General features: G+C 40.0%; 1 protein-coding gene across 1 annotated transcript in view; it reads left to right on the top strand.

Annotated features, from left to right (window-relative positions):
- Positions 1–16,974, top strand: part of KLF7 (Kruppel like factor 7) — a 294,428-nt gene that overhangs the window by 141,946 nt on the left and 135,508 nt on the right. The window contains exon 2 of the mRNA XM_044060544.1: positions 11,768–12,362. Coding sequence (XP_043916479.1) covers positions 11,768–12,362 — 595 coding nt within the window. The remainder of the gene's footprint in view (positions 1–11,767; positions 12,363–16,974) is intronic.

Here is a 16,974-nt window from a genome sequence, read left to right as displayed (position 1 = left end):
TGCTATTTTGCACTAGCTCAGAGCATATCTGTGATTTGCCACTTAGATTCTTGACATAGCTAAAGAAAGTTTTGTGGTTATCTTTTGAATCCTTGGCTATTTTTCTTTCGAAGTTAGCCTTGGATGATTTTATGAGGGACCTTAGTTTCTTACTAATACTGATCAGGGATATCTTTCCTTCTTGGGATTTGCTTTTTTTCTGAACTAGTTTCCTCCTTTTATTGTATAACCTGTTTATGGCAGGGATCCACCATACTGGTTTCCTCCTCTAAGGGGAGTGAGTCTTGGTTTTGCTAGGGATGGCACTATACATGCATCCTTGTAGGTGCTCATAGAGTGCATTTGTAAAGGATTCTGCATCTTGGGCACCATTATCCTTTAGTGTGGGGGCTGTGAAACTTACCACCTCTGTCTTAATTAAGGTGAAGTTTGCTTTAGAAAAGTTTTTCACTGTGGTTTCCTTGGTTGGGGGTGGAGGTGGGGTGTGGACATCCAGAGTGATTAGTTTATGGTCTGATCTAACCAGTAACAGGTTGACCTCCGGTGCGGAACACCTGTCGCCCATGTTGGTGATGACCAGGTCCAATATGTTTTCACCTCTGGTAGGGGAGTTTACCAGCTGATCCAGGGCATTTGAGTTGATAAATTACCGGAAGCGCTGGACCTGGGAGTTTGTACTCAAGTAGTTTTCCCAGTTAATGGTAGGGTAATTGAAATCACCCAATATCAGGGTGTTCGGTAGTACCTTCATGTTTTCCAGTGTCTCCAGAAAGGCAGAGTGGTGGTCCTGGATCATGGAGGGTGATCTGTAGCAGGCCACAATTTGCATTGCAGATTTGCCCGATGTTAGTTGCACATGGATGATCTCAGAGGTATCATGCTGCGCCACTAACCTGGAGGTGTAGGTATCCTTGATGAATATAGATACACCCCCTCCTTTTGTGTTTTGGTCTGTGTTCTGTGGCCGAAATGTGTGGTATGAGTTGTAGCCCGGTAGTGCTGGAGTGCTCTCTGGAGCCTTGAACCAGGTTTCAGTTACTGCACAGATGTCGTTCTCCATACTGAGGAGTGCTTCGAGCGCATGCATTTTGAGATTTAAACTCCTGGTGTTGAGTAGCATAACCCTCATTTTTTTATTTGTGCTGTTTATGGAGGTGGGTTTGACTTTTGAGCCTTGCCTACAAAAGGCACTATGGGGGCAGCAAGAGCCTTGGCCAGTATTCGAAAGCCTAGGGGTGACAGGTGCAAGCCATCTCTTGCGAAGCAACGCAGCTTGTCGAGCATGTCGTCCCAGGCTGACAGACACTGGATCCCCTTTGAATGACACCAGAAGCTTAGCCAATTGTTGAAATTGATCATTTTTTCTTTATACTGAGGTATCATTCTTGGTGTGGGCAGGATGCTACTCAGGATCAGCGTTATACCTGCCTGGGCTACATGATCAGAGAGCTCTTCCATGTCTCTTTTCATGTAGTCCAGGGAGGTACATCTCAGGTCATTCACACCAACATAAACAATGACAGAATCATATTTGTACTTGTTCTGGATTGACCTGAGTGCTTGTGTTATGTGGTGGATTCTGGCTCCCGACAGGCAGCTAACAGTAACCTTCTCCTTGTCCAGCCTAGTGAGTGGGACGTCAGTGTGCCTGACTATAGAGTCACCTATTACTAGTGTGTTAGGTATGTTATTTTGCCTTAAAGGCTGTGATTGTGCAGCACATTGATTTTGTGTTTTATGTGTTGTCTGGTTTGTGACGGGAGGTGCAGTTTTTTGGGTGTATGCTTTGGAGCTCTCGGATGCTTTTGCAGGTTTTTATTTAGAGCTTCCAAGTATGATTTAGTGTATTTATATGTATTTTTTGCCAGTGCTGGTTTAGTAGGTCTATGTGAGGCTGGAGGTGTGGTGCAAGTGTTAACCTTCTCCTCATGACTGTCTCTTCCAGTCTTGGGTGGAGAGACTTTAGCCTCCAGTTTGGCTGTATAATTGCATCCCGCGCATATGTTAGTGTTTTGTGGTAGGAGGAGGGGGTTATCTCTGTACATGAGGCAGTTGTAACACTGCCTCAGGATACCCAGGTTCACCAGCTGGACTGGAGAGTACACCTGAAGTTGCCCTTTGGTCATGCCTGATAGTAGGGTGAGCTGCTTAGTCGCTTGGTTGGTGAGGGGTGGATAAAGAGCCTTGCCTTGCTGGGCAATCAAGTGTCAGTGTATATTAGTGCTTGCTGTTAGGTCTGAGCAAGTGCTGGACTGTAGGATGCTTTTTGAGTGCTTAGGTTGAGAGACTAGTTTCAAGGGAAAAACTGAAGAGGAGATTTAGTGGAGCCGGGAGTATTTTAACCATAGCTAACCAGTGCTGCCCGGCATGCAAAACTGTGCAAACACGTTTTTTAAACTACTAACTTCTGGGCTGGAATCACTCCTCCAGAGACAGATGGATGCTCAAAGTTCCCCTCTCTCACAGGTGAACAGAGAAACTTCCCTCTATCCAATTGAGAGTGGTTTTCAGAACAAGATCACCTAAGCAAAGCGTGTTATCTTTTTTTGTATGTTCGTAAGTATGGATGTTTCTTGACATTCCTGTCCCTTCCAGTACAGTAATTCAACACTGCTGTCTCTCACCAAGATAGAGTATTGCCCAGTCTTTCCATTCTCAGCTGACTGACCCAATCCATGCCTGTTTGCAGAAAGCTGTCCCAGGCAAAGATGTAGCTGCTATACCATCATGTCACTATAACATGCACATCAGTGTTTTTTTTTTTATTTCTATAATAATTGGGTAAATAATAGCACTTGTTTTATAAGTATCCAGGAAACAACAGGAACGGTTTGTAACTTGAGAGTTAAGTATCTATAACTGTAGGCTCTGGGAATCAAACCTAGGATGAATGGATGTATCCTGCTTACATGCAGCATGCTTTTCCTAGTTTAAAGCTTTTTTGCTGTCAGTGCACTTTACTTGCATTTGTGTATTCAGGTGTTTGCCAGTTTTGCTGTCAGTTTAAGGGGGGCTATATGTCTTTTTAACGAAACACACAGGATCAGCACCAGCACCTCCAGTTTTATTATGGTTACAGCGATCTGGTACCTTGGCAGTTCACCTTCAAGGATCAAAGTAACACAACACACAACCACTTTTATATTCAGGCAAACAGTAAATAATTAAATAATTACAAAAATAACAAGATCCACTTAAATAATTTATTTATTTATTATTTATTTATTGACATTTGTTAACCGGGTTTGTCCAACTGGGCTTGTGGCCCATTTTCAGTGGAGACCCGAGGAGAAAAGCTCCAGTAATACATTTTAAAACAAGTACAATTTTAAACAATATTGATATAATAGCAGTTATAGCAAAACGATTCACATATGTTGGGAAACATGCATAAAGTTAAAGTTGCATTAAAAAGAAGCTAAGTAACAATTTTACATTGATATAGTTCAGTAGGTCAACAATGAACATTTTTTGTTTGTATAAAATTGTGCAAATGCATAGTAGACACATTGGAGAGAGAGGTGTAATGAGGTACTAAGTATGGTCCTTTTGAGGGTACATAAAGGGAAGGAAGATGAGGTAGGGTCATGGCAAGGGCAGGTTCTTGAATTGAGAAAATAAGCTTTTAGTTCATTTTTAAAGTGTGAGGTGTGGGAGATTGAACGTAAGTCAAGGGGAAGTTTGTTCCAAGCATGGGCAAGGGAGTGTTTGTAGAGTAGTTTGCCTACTGACCTTTTTGGGTGGTAGATATCAAGTAATTGTTGCTTAGAAGTACGGAGGGTCCGAGATGGGATGTAAATGGAGACTAAGGAAGATAGAGATGGACAGAAGGAGGGTTTATAAAGAATAGAGTGTAGCATATGAAATTGATAAGATAGCAGAAACTGGGGAAGTTCAAGCCATTGAAGAGAGTTTAAAGAAATGCAGTGGTGTGAGTTGTATGGGGAGTTAGTAATGAATCTGGCTATTTTATGGTAAGTCTGTTGCAGTTTGTTTAGAGTGGAGGCCTGGATATTGGTATGAACTGGGGCGGCGTATAAGAGGGAGGGGAGGAGGAGTGCCTGGCTCAGGGTAAGTCTAGATTCAGGGGTTAGGGATTTTTTGTTCCGATATAGCAGACCTAGCTTCTGGTTTGTTTTTTTTATGCATTGGAGTATGTGTAGGTTGAACTTGAGTTCATCATCGATAATGACCCCTAGGAGTTTTGTGTGGGTGTCAGGTTGGATATTTGTATTGTTAGAAGATGTAATAAAAAAGGAGGTTTTGTGATGAGAAAGAGAACGGGGAAGGAAAAGTAGGAGTTTGGTCTTTTTGGGATTTAGGATCAATACGTTGTGAGAGAGCCATTGTTCAGTGGATAGTAGGGCCTGTTGGGTCAGGGAGTGTAGTTCAGGAATGTTATTTGAGATGGATATAAGTGTGGAGTCGTTGGTATACTGAATAAGGGAGGATTCTTTGCATGAGGTGTAAAGATCATTGGTGAAGATGTTAAACAAAAGGGGTCCCAAGATGGAGCCTTGGGGAACACCAGTGGAGATGGGAAGGAAAGGTGAGGAGGATGAGAGCCATTTGACAGATTGTTCCCTGCCAGATAGGTAACTATTAAACCAGGCAAGTGCGGAGGGGGATAGGTGGAGTTTGCGAGTTTGGATAGTAGTAGAGGATGAGAGACAGTATCGAAGGCTTTGGAGAGCTCTAGGAAGAGACAATTAAATATTAAATATTAAAGACACAACATTGAAATCCCTGCATACACAAAAAATCCTATCAAACTTAATATCAAAGCATAATAATTATATAAACTGTATTTTTTAATTTCAAACACTCATGTACTTAATTTAAATATACAATATTTAAACATTTATTTCCTGGTTCAGACCTAAGGGAAATAAAGTCTGATATTTAAAAATTAACTTAGTTTTCAGTTCTAACAATTTAGCTATATTGTTGCCCCCTGTAGGTAGGAAAGGTTTGGCAAGTACACAATAAAAAAGCTCAGAATCACTACCATCATGTGCATCAATGAAATGTTTATCTACAGGACTTAAAGTGTGCGAGTCCTCACATCCCTAAGATGTTCAAGGATACGAACCTTAACACTACGCTTCGTCTGACCCACATACAATTTAAGTCTGAGACAATTACAACTCAAAATATACACGACCCCAATTGAATTACAATTAAAAAAGTGCTTAGAAACAAATTGTCTGCCATTAATATCATGGCCTGATAAGTTCCTAACCCTAGGACATACGCTGCAGTGATCACATGAAAACATTCCACAAGGCAAACGTGTTATAATTTTGTACTCAAAGTCATAATTTAGGATTTACTTCTACAAAATGAAAATGTGAAAAACTTAGAAATAAATTACCAATATTTTCATCCTCACCTATTAAATACCAAAATCTTTTAACAATATTCACTAAAGTTTGTAAAAATGATGAAATTCTAGTAACAAAATAAATCTTTTCACAACCAACAGGGGAATCCAACCTTTCAACCAACTCTACTTTTTTTATATGCCTTCAAAGTAGTACCCTTAAGTACACATGAATCCGTTGCTCACTATACCCTCTATTTTTCAGTCTCATGTCAACTTTATTTAATCAACTTTATTTAATTCCACCAATTTCAAATTATCATCACTAGTATGGTCAAAAATCCTTTTAAACTCCCCATGAGGTAAAGAGTCCAACAAGTCCCCAGGATGCATGCTAGTTGCATGCAAAAATGTATTCACTGCTGTCTCCTTTCTATGTGGTCTGTATCTAATACATGTCCCTTCCCCAAACAGTATAACATCCAAAAAACTAATCCTTTTATCATTCAACTCATATGCAAATTTTAAACCATGACAATTATTGTTTTGCACCTCAACAAATTCAACAAATTCACTTGATTCACTTCTACATATAAGAGTAAGGTCATCTATGTATCTCTTGTAAAACACTACCCTATTCTTATAAAATGGGCTAGAATACACAAACTTCTTTTCAAATTGTCCCATATAAAGAACAGCATAAGTGGGGACAAAAGCAGCCCCCATTGCTTTACCCTTAATCTGCAAAAAATACTTTCCTTGAAATACAAAATAGTTGTGGGTTAGACAAAATGCTAATAGGCCAACTAAAAGTGATGTGCGAGGTCCTTCACCCATTATTTCCATCATAGCTTCCAGTCCCCATCTGTGATTGATATTAGTGTACAAGGAATTCACATCTATAGAAACCCAGTAAAAGTTACTCTGCCATACAATATTTTTCATATCATCTAGCAACTCCTGTGTATTAGAAGTATGTGCAGGAATCTTACATAAATGCTTCTTAATATGAAAAATCTAGAAATTTTCCCACATGGTTCAAATATGACCCAACTCCTGAGATGGCCTACCAGGTGTTTTTTTCCAAATTTTTGGGGATTTTCGGTAATGCATAAAGTATGGGGTTCACAGGTTTCTTAACAAATAATTTATTAACATAATGTTTTCCAAGAAAATCCAAGCATTCACCCCTTTCCAGCATTTCAAATAACTCAGCATTATATTCATCCACAGGATTCCTAGGTAAACAACGATATTCACCTATGCCACCTAACAGGTCATAAACCATTTCACAGTACCTGTCCTTCTTTAGAATGACCCAGTTGCCACCTTTATCAGCACATTTAAAAACATATTCATTTTTAACTTGTTTCAAAATTGCAGTGCTAGCCATTCTTTCTTCATTAAATTATATTTTTTTCTCAGAACGTGAGAAATTTTCAACTTCATGTGCAATTTACCTGTACAACAATTTTTCAAACAACATGATAGAAGGCACATTTAAAGGGGGAGTACATTTACTCTCCACAGAAAGTACTGGTAATTTTAGTTTGTCATATCCAGTATTGAATTCCCCCCCAGCATAAACAACTTTATCCTCAGATGAATTAACAAAATCAGAGTCCTTTTCATACAAAGGGAGATTCATTAGTTCATCTTCTTCTTCACTGTTCAAAACAGTTGCAGTATCAGAACATTCACGCGTTCTTCTATCAAAGTAAACACACAACAACTTCCTGCAAAACTTTTTCAACTCAAAAAACAAATCAGCAAAAGAAGGAATATGAGTAGGTATAAACTTACTGCCCTTAAATAATACTACCCTCATTTCACTGGTAAGATTTAAATCCGACAAATTAACCACACATAATTCGCTTTGATTATACTCACAGCCGTTAATGTCCACAGGCAATAAATTAACACTGTTACAGTCATTTGAAGCAATTTCTTCCCTTTCTTCCCTTTCCCTGATTATTCTGCTGAAACGGACGACCATTGTTAGATTCAGCTATTTGTTTACCACCATCCAATTCTGAAGCTGGTAAATCTTCAAACGAAACAGTTTTTTTAGTGTTCTGCTCCCCAGAAGATGCTGATGATGAACTGCGATGCTTCTGACCTTTGACCTGCCACGTGATGGATTACGTTGCCAAGAAAACAAGACTCCTTCCTCATAGTCTGTAATATCATGCAACAGCATTTTTCTCTTAAGCTGAATAATTTCAGCTTCAGTCTTGCTTATCCTCTCATTAATGTGTCCCATTTGTACCCGATCCTTGAAGGCAAACTGCTGAGGTATCAGATCGCTGTAACCATAATACAACTGGAGGTGCTGGTGTTGATCATGTGTGTTTCACTATTCTGAGGGGTGGACGTGGAGTTTGTGTTTTTGGCTATATGTCTTTTTCTCTACACTGGAGCAGGTCTGTTTCCAGGGCTACTTTTCTCCACCTGACTAACCGGATTCATCTGTCATGTGCTGCAGTTGGTCATTATGGAATCAGTCAAACAACTATCTTGTGTACCACATAATACTTTAAAATCAGCTTACATGAAGTGTGGTAGACTCCTAGAGTTGAGATGGAGACATAACAAATTGAGATGGTAATGATCTGCAGTGAAGCAGACATGGTTTGAGGAATAAACCTCGACTGACACTGGCAGGGATGGAACAGAGATTGTTAAGACAGATTGCTTTCCTTTCCCAGTGTGTGGTGGCATGGGTCATTGTTGAGCAAAAGCCTGACCTCCATCATGTGAGTGGATTCAGTTGTTACAGAGTGCACATCTCTAGGTATATGGGTTACCTGTTGAACTTATGAGGACTGAACTGTTCTGCACACATTCCTGTTTATGTCTGCGTATGTTGCAGTATCTGAGCATGGGTTTAAAAGCCATAATTTTAACCAAAAAGGGTTTGTAGTAGAAGAGTGAGCCTTGTAATATCCATGCGCTAGATAATGTAAATTAAACAACAAAAATTTCAAAATATGGCACATCTCACAAATCTAAATTGTACCCCTCCAACATGGGGGCTGTGCCCTAGCACTCACAATTCCTAAATATACCACTTTTGAGGACACACACACACACACACACACACACACACACACACACACACACACACACACACACACACACACACACACACACACACACAGTTTTTTGTTTAGTCTTGAGTAGCCTGACCTTAGAGACACCATTCCATTCAATCAGCAGTGGTTTCACACTTGATGCAGTGCAAGTTACACAGATATTGCAGTTCTTCACTTAAGCAGACACTGTACTCTAAGACATAGCAAAATGGACATGACAAAGAGTAGTATAACTGGCTAGCAAATTTCTTATGTGATTAGAGTTATAATCTTGCCTTCTGTTTCATCATTGAGGCTGTACAGAGCATAACAGTGGTGATGCTAACAGGAGGCTGTGGCATGGACAAAAGTCCTGGGGAAATAACAGTGCAGTCATCATCATCATCGCCTCACTTTTCCCCCATTTTCTATATCGAGTCAAGGTGTCATGTTAACCTTCACTATATCTCTCAATTCAATGCTACATGCCTGCCTTCTTTGACACTAATATCTGACTGTCGCAGATCTTCTCTCACATAGTCCATCCACCTCTTTGCTGGACACCCTCGTTTCCTTGTACCTTCTTCCTGTCTGTCCCAAATTTTCTTCACCAGATTGTCTTCTGCTTTTCTGCACATGTGCCTGAACAACTGTAATCTGTTCTCTTTGATCTTTTCTGCAATTGGTGCTACTTTGGCTTCTGCTCTTATGTCTTCATTTCTTCATCTGTCCCACAGTGTGCATCCTACCATCTGTCTCAGGCACTTCATTTCCATCACCTCTAGCGTCCTCACCTGCGCTGTCTTTACTGCCTGAGTTTCTGTATCATACAGTAGTACTGGTTGCACCACCGTTTTGTACACCTTACTTTTCAGTTTCTTTGGCATTCTTCTGTCATGCACTACAGCTGACACTCTGTGCCAGTTGGCTGCAGCCACTCTGCTTCTAGCTTTGACCTCTTCATTCAGACTTCCCTTCTCCTCAACCACCCCTCCCAGATACTTGAAATTGTGAACCTGTTCCACTGTCTTCCCTTCTACCTCAATTCTCAGCTTCTTCTGATTTCCCCAATTTGCTGCCATTACCACTCTCTTATCTGTACTTAATTTCATCCCATGTGCCTTCCGTTTTGCATTTCATTCCCCTGTCTTTTGCTGAAGTTCTTGCTCAGAGTCTGCCTGTAATGCCACATCGTCTGCAGACAGTAACTTTGTTGATTTGTCCCCTCTGACCTGTTTGCTAATGTAGTCCATCACCAATATGAACAGCAGTGGGCTTAGAGTTGAACCCTGATGTACACTTACTCCCACTAGGAACAACCTCTTTGAGACCAAACACTGTTCATACTTCAGTCACTGGGTCCTTGTACATAGCCTGCACTAATTCTATCAATGTTTCTGGTACTTCAGTCCACTGTAGTACTGTCCAAATAAGCTTTCTTGGGACCTTGCCACATGCTTTTTCCAAGTCTAGGAATGCCCAGTTGGACTATTTCCTTATCCCCAGCTTCTTCTCAACTGTCTATCTCACTGCAAACCTCCAGTTCAGCTGTGCTGCATCCTGATCTGAATCCAAACCGCTCATCTCCCATCTTACTTTCTACTACTATGTGTGTCCATTTATCAGTCACCCTCTGCAGAACTTTCATGCAGTGTGTCAGAAGTGTGATGCCTCTTTACTGTCCACAGTTGTGGATGTCCCCTTTGTTCTTGTACACTGGCACAAGTGTGCTTATTCTCCAGTCATCTGGGAACACATTTCTCTCCACAATGCTATGAGTACCCTTAGGAGCCATTCCTCCCCTAATCTCACCCAGCATCTTTATCATATCTCCTGTGATGTGACATCATCTCAGCCTGCTGCTTTTCCTGACTTCATTTTCCTTAGTACTACAGGATGGGCTCCTCTTCTTCTCTCATTGTAGGCTGTGTCTGGGGCAGTACAGCTTCTGTGTTTTGTTTTTTTTTTTCATTCAAAAGCTGCTGGAAATACTTCCCATCTGCCTTTGATGTCCTGTGTACTGGTGAGCAGGTTGTTGCTGGCATCCCTTATGAAGGGTGTCTGACTATCTTCTTTATCTTGCTGTCTTTGCCTTGCAACCTGATATAGTCTATTTGTGTCACTTACTGAGTCACTTTCCAGAAGCTGATAGAGTGCCTCCGATGCCCTATTCTTTGCTACTGAAACTTCTTTCTTAACTTCTTTGTTAGCCAACTAGTATTCCTTCATAGCCTGCTCCATCTTTTCTAGTTCCTACTTTTTCCTGAACTCCTTCTTTCTTTTGATGACTTCCTGTACTTCTGCATTTCACCAACAGCTTTCCTTATGCACCTTGTTTCCATACATGGCTCGGCCACATATCTGTTCTTTAGTCCTCACGTGCTGTTTTGAGGCGCTGCCATTCTTCTTCAACTCCACCTTTCATCTGCTTCATGGAGTGCTAGAGCCCTGAGTAATTCCTTGAACTGTTGTGCTTTCTCTCCAGTCAATTCCCAGGTCTTCAGTCTGGTCTTTGTTGACCTTAAAGCCTTCTCTGACCACTGCTTGCAGCTGATTGTGGCAGCCAGTGGTTTATACTGCAGGCAACTGTTTCACTGGGAATGACTTTGCAGTCACTAATTCTACCCCAGTGCCCTTTCCTTACTAGGCATCTAGTTGGAATAATGGTTAAGGTCTTCACCTCCCATGCATAAGGTACAAGGTTCGATCCTGTCCTCTGACCAATGCCTGTTTGGAGTTTGCATATTCTCTCTGTGTCTCTGTGGGTTTCTCCCACCCTGAAAAACATATTGAGTGTTTCCATCTGAAGCTCACCAATGAATGGAGCTGTGGGCAGCAGCACATACTCTACATGGTGCCCTACAGGGGGAAGAGTTGTATAGAAGAACCACTTTGGTCATCTACTGTTATATGCAGTATTCTCAAGATAGGAGAACACGAATCACAGACTGCATGCTGTGGCAGGGCTAGCCACATGATGGTAAAAAACATGGCTGTAGGTGATTTGGTCATGTTAACACTACAGAATGAACCATGAAAGCCTGTTGTAATTGCTTAAATCATTAATTTAAAATGCTGTCACTTCAGGCAGTGTTGATTTAAAGAAGGTGTGTGTGATACTGGGGTTTGCATTGTAGAGTAATTCTGTTTATGCAACAAAAAACAAGCTTAGGGTATTGTGTGGAATACCTGGAAAATGTAGTATGTTCTTTTTTTCCCTTTTGATAGCTTTGAGTAAACTTTGTTTTTCATGGAGCTGAACCGTAGTCCAAAAAATTTGCTGGAAGAATTCCAGCTTTGGGAGTATTTGCTGACAATGTACAAATGTTTTAAAGCAATTTCTAACACATTCTTTTCTTTATCCCCACAGAACTGCCTGGAGCTGGAACGCTACCTTCAGACTGAACCAAAGAAGATTTCCGATACATTTGCTGAAGATGCGGACTGTTGCTTGAGCACTTCCTGCAGCATGATTGAGGAGGACATGGCTCAAATGGTAGATCCTGTGCTGCTTCCCATGGACTTGACCTCTTCCATCCGGACTCCCAGCTCAGCTGTACTAATTTCACAGGACAAGCTCCTGTCACAGATAACCTCACAGACTGTTAGTGCCACCACAGAGGCCTACACTGCAGTGAACCCAGCACAGCTGAATGCTGTGACATCATTAACACCTCCTTCATCCCCTGAACTTAGCAGACACTTGGTAAAACCGTCACAGACTTTGTCTGCCACAGATGGCACTTTGATGTTAAAACTGGTGGCAAAGAAAAATGAACTCAATGTGACCAAGTTGATCTCAGCCGAAGCATCTAGAAGTGGTCCAAGTGACAATGAACAGAGTGGTTCCTCTGAGGAAGCATCACCAGAGAATAAAAAGAGGGTTCATCGCTGTCTGTTCAATGGCTGTCGAAAAGTCTATACGAAAAGCTCCCACCTGAAAGCCCACCAGAGGACTCACACAGGTATAGCAATAATGCTTACACTGCTACTACATCGTCAGGGTGGAGGAGAATAGGGATTAAATAGAGCATGATACTCTGGAATAATGCAACGTTTATACTGTAGGCTAATACACATAATGGTCATGGTCAGCACTGCAGTCAGACGTAGTACCTGTAGTGATGGAATTGATACACATCGCATCCACTCTATTCTAGTGTCACAAAGAGAAGTACTGAAGCCCTCAGAATGGCTGAGCACTCAGACCACAAAAATTGGCAAGCATGTCTGGGTCTGTAGCATAAAGGAACAAAGGCCTGATAATGATCCAGAGGACCTGAGTTTGAGTACTGGCACAGGGGCTAGAAGGTCTAAGCAAAGGATTATGGGACTGAGAACCTAGCACTGACACACCCTTTTTGGTGAGGAAATAGTGGTGGTTATGTTTGACTGATCACCGCCATGCCACTAGAGGCAGGCTTGGCACCAGAAATGCCAGGACTGGTGATGAGGGCTTGGTGATTCCATGTCAATAATGACTGCTCTTATTAGTGTTGTTGGAATGTATTCACACATAGGGAAGACATTTAGGGCCCCATGGTGACGCAGGGTGCTCATGTCAGCCATCAGATGAGTTAGGGCCCTAAACAGAAATGCCCTCAATGCTTAGTTGCTGAAGTAGGCACAGGCCACTTTCAGGGCTGCTTGTGTAACAGTCCCTCTGGTCAGCTCTCACCCTTGCATTGAGGACTTCCCAGTGATGAGGAAACAAATGGACTCATGATCAGTAGAGGAAGGGAAGACTTGATGGTCAGCGAGCATGTAGGAAAAAGGACCTCCCTAAAAAAGGGAGGATATATTTTTGACACACATGAATCAGTTATCAGACAGTGGTGTTCTAGGGACCAGAGTCTCAAATTTTAATATCTGAGCCGGTCAGCTAAATTACTGTTTAGACCAAGTATTGCGTGTTGCAACAAAGTTGATGCACAGATTGGCATAAACAGGATTCCACAAGACAGAGTAATAGTATTGGTATAGTATAGTATAGTGCTATTTATGTTTAATATGCAGAAGTAAAATATCTTAAAGAGAAAGCTAACTCTAGAAAAGGAGATGCACAGTACAATATCAAAAAGTTAAAGCAACAAACACTGAACAAGTTGTTGTGGTAATGACTAACAAACTAACTCTTGAGATAGCAGTATCAAACAAGTTAACGATCAGAAGTAAGTAAATAGCAGGGATGTGGACTAGGCTGCATCAATGAAAGACATTACCAGTTAAAAAACAGGAAATCATTTTTGTTTTTCCCAAACCAGAGTTCCAGAATCCACATCTTGCAAAAAAAAAAATATATATATATATATATATATATATATATATATATATATATATATATATACACACACATATACATGGATTCCATTACACTTAGTCGAAAATATCACTGGGAGCTAACTTGACTGAAAGCTCACATGGTTGAAGTTCATTTGGTCGAAAATGGAATATAGCCCCTGCCCCACTGCAGTGCAACCCTGGAGTGAGAATATTAAATAAGAGGGGTGGGTGGGAGGTGTAGCCCCCCACATTATGCCAATAGTTTTTACTAAAGATATATATATATATATATATATATATATATATATATATATATATATATCAATGCATTTCTAATGGATATACCTTCTTATAATAGTGAATACATTAAAAGTATGTGGGGGCTATGCCCCACACACCCCCATTGTGTGGGGCTGTGCCCCCCACCCCCCTTATTTAATATTCTCACTCCAGGGTTGCACTGCAGTGGGGCAGGGGCTATATTCCATTTTCGACCAAATGACCTTCGACCAAGTGAGCTTTCAGTCAAGTGAGCTTTCAGTGAAGTGCAATGCCTGGTATCATTTTCGACTAAGTGTAATTCTTCCAAATGTATGGAATCCATATATATATATATATATATATAAACACTTTATAGGTTCGAAATCCTGAAATATCGAATTTCAGAATCTCGAGTCTATAAAGTTGAACGGGCAGAAATCATGAACCAGGAAATGTTGTATCTGACAATGTCGAACCCGTGGTACGGATAGCGTGTTTGGTGAGTGTTGTTTATTTTAGGGTTTTGGGGAGGGATTGTGTGTTTTTGAGTGTGCTGGGATGTTTTATGTGTGGGTTGGGGTAGGTAGGTCAGAGTGTGAGTGTGTTAGTGTTGGGAGTGGTGGTGTTTTTATGCCTGTGATGTGTGTTTGTGTGGGGAGGTGTGGAATGTGTAGTGCTGGGTTGTCTGTGTTATGGAGTGAAATACAACCTCGGAGTTAGTATATATTAGTAGGGGGTGGGGGGTGAAGCCCCCTTGCATATAGTAAGGGTAGATATGTGTGTTTGTTTAGTTGTGTGCGTGTGTGTTGTATTGCTTTTTGTACAGTGTTGGGAGGTGTGTGTGCTTGTGTTTGTATGTGTTGTGTAGTGTGTGGTGTGTCTTTTTGCGGTTTTGCGGTTTCAGGAGTTTGGATTTCGCGGTTTTGTGGTTTTGGGATTTTGGGTGTTTCGGTTTTGTGGTTTTGGTTATTTGGATTTTCGACTTCATGCTCTCGAGATACTGAAATTCGATATTTCAGTATTTCGAGATTATGAAGTGAATCCAAATATATATGTATAGATAGTTTTTTTTTTGACAAATATTGTTTTATTCAAGTTTTTGTAAACAAGGAGTACGGTATTAACAAGTGAACTATAAGCCAAAAAAGACCATTTAGCAATGCATATTTTGAAACTACGTGCAGTATTTGCATAATATGAAACCACAGAACAGATAGGATATTTTATTCTGAAATAAACTTAAAATAACAGCAAGTTATAACAAGTACAGCACAATGAAAGCAGATATCTTGTGTTGATAACAGTATAAACAATAAAGAACAGACATTGGGCCTCTGTAATAAGAGGTACCAGCTATAACCATTATCAGTTAGTAAGTTAGAGCTTAAATTCTTGTTGTCACTTGCAGGGTATCAGGTATTTAACTGTTACTTTAGAAAACTGTTTAAATTAGTAATATTTAATGAAAGCCTGTGCATGCAAATAAAAAAATACAACCAGAGCAAGTTCTCTCTCTGTTGCTTCCAGTACAATGTAAGATTGCAGACTGCTATATCAGATCAGGTTGCTATAATCTAAACTGTTTTAACTTTTTTAAAGGATGGAATGCATGTTATTATGGATAATGGATAATGTACTATGTAATATTTATATTAAAAGGAGAAAGACCAGAAGTTGTGCTGAGTAACTTAATTTTGAAAAAATGACATTGTGATTGTATCACTATTCAGCCTTTTGGCTAAATCACGTGTAGCCCATATGAGTGAATGATGAGTCTGAGAACTAAATTTTAACTTAACAAATAGAGCATGAATTTTCAAGAGTGGTTTAGGGGATAGCAGAGCAACTTCAAGCAAGTAAAACTGAAGATAGGCATTTTCAGTCATACTAGCGAGAGAAAATCTGAACTTGCATGTAGTATAGATAAAATTCACCACTGCAATGTAGCCCCATGGAAGATTATAAAAGTTACACATTTCTACCGCACAGTTGAAATCTGCACTTATGAAATCCTAGAGCAAAAAACTTTTCTAAACATGGATGTTAATGAATATTTTTTTAAAATTTACCAGCAGTAAGCAAATTTGGATTATTAGCGATAAGTTGGAATGTAGGAGAAACTTATTCTGAATTTAGTAGGTGAAGTAGTGTGTGAAAAGAAGATATATTTTTTAGTAAACATATGATGTATCTTAGTAACCCTATTAACAAAAGATAAATAAAATAAATTAAGGTTAGCTGGTATCCTAGGAATTAGGGTAAAGCAAGTGAATTGCAGTTGCAGAAGCTCAAAAACTTTGGCCAAAGTTTAGATCGAAAGGGAACCCACATATACTTATCACTTATTCCATACATTGCCTTCCATAATTAGCTAGATAGATATGTGCAGATAATAAGCGTGAAAACTCTATAGTTTAAAACCACCAGGTTGTTTAGGGGTTGACATTTTATTATAAGAAGACTTAACTGGTTGTGGTGATCGTATACATTTGATCAATTCAGAATGCATAGATTAAGAAATTCTAGTAGGAATGAGTTGACAGGATGAAGCAATATTAAAAGTACAGAAAATATTCATTTTGACTGTAGAGATTTTAGAAACTAATGAGAACTTCAAGCCATCTTCTTACACCTTGGAGAATGTGGTTCAAAGATTGTAATGCATTACTTGAATGATGCTTTTCACTATATTGGTTGTAATTTACACCTAGACATTTTGATTGCGGTATTAGTAGAATGCAGTGTAAATCTAATGGGTCTAAAATAGGAAAATGGGAATAAAACTGATGTAGTAAAGTTTGTACTTGGAAGCATTAGAATATAACTTAGTGGCATTTAGGATTTGTGTGGTATCTGTGGAAGGGTGCCACATTTATACATGTGCATCATCTGCAGATGCAGTTAAAGGAATGGTAATGCCAAGAATCTTTGGAAACAAAGTATGGGATCCATCCATCCATCCACAACCCCTTTTCCCATTTTTGCGCATGGGGTCAGGCTGTCATTTCAACAGTGGCAATCATCTTGAGCCAA

Source organism: Protopterus annectens, chromosome 2.part0, assembly GCF_019279795.1.
Source record: "Protopterus annectens isolate FY-2018-M chromosome 2.part0, PAN1.0, whole genome shotgun sequence".
NCBI classification, from domain to species: Eukaryota; Metazoa; Chordata; order Ceratodontiformes; family Protopteridae; genus Protopterus; species Protopterus annectens.
Note: the sequence above shows the minus strand (reverse complement) of the source record. Positions and strands in the feature narration are given on the sequence as shown.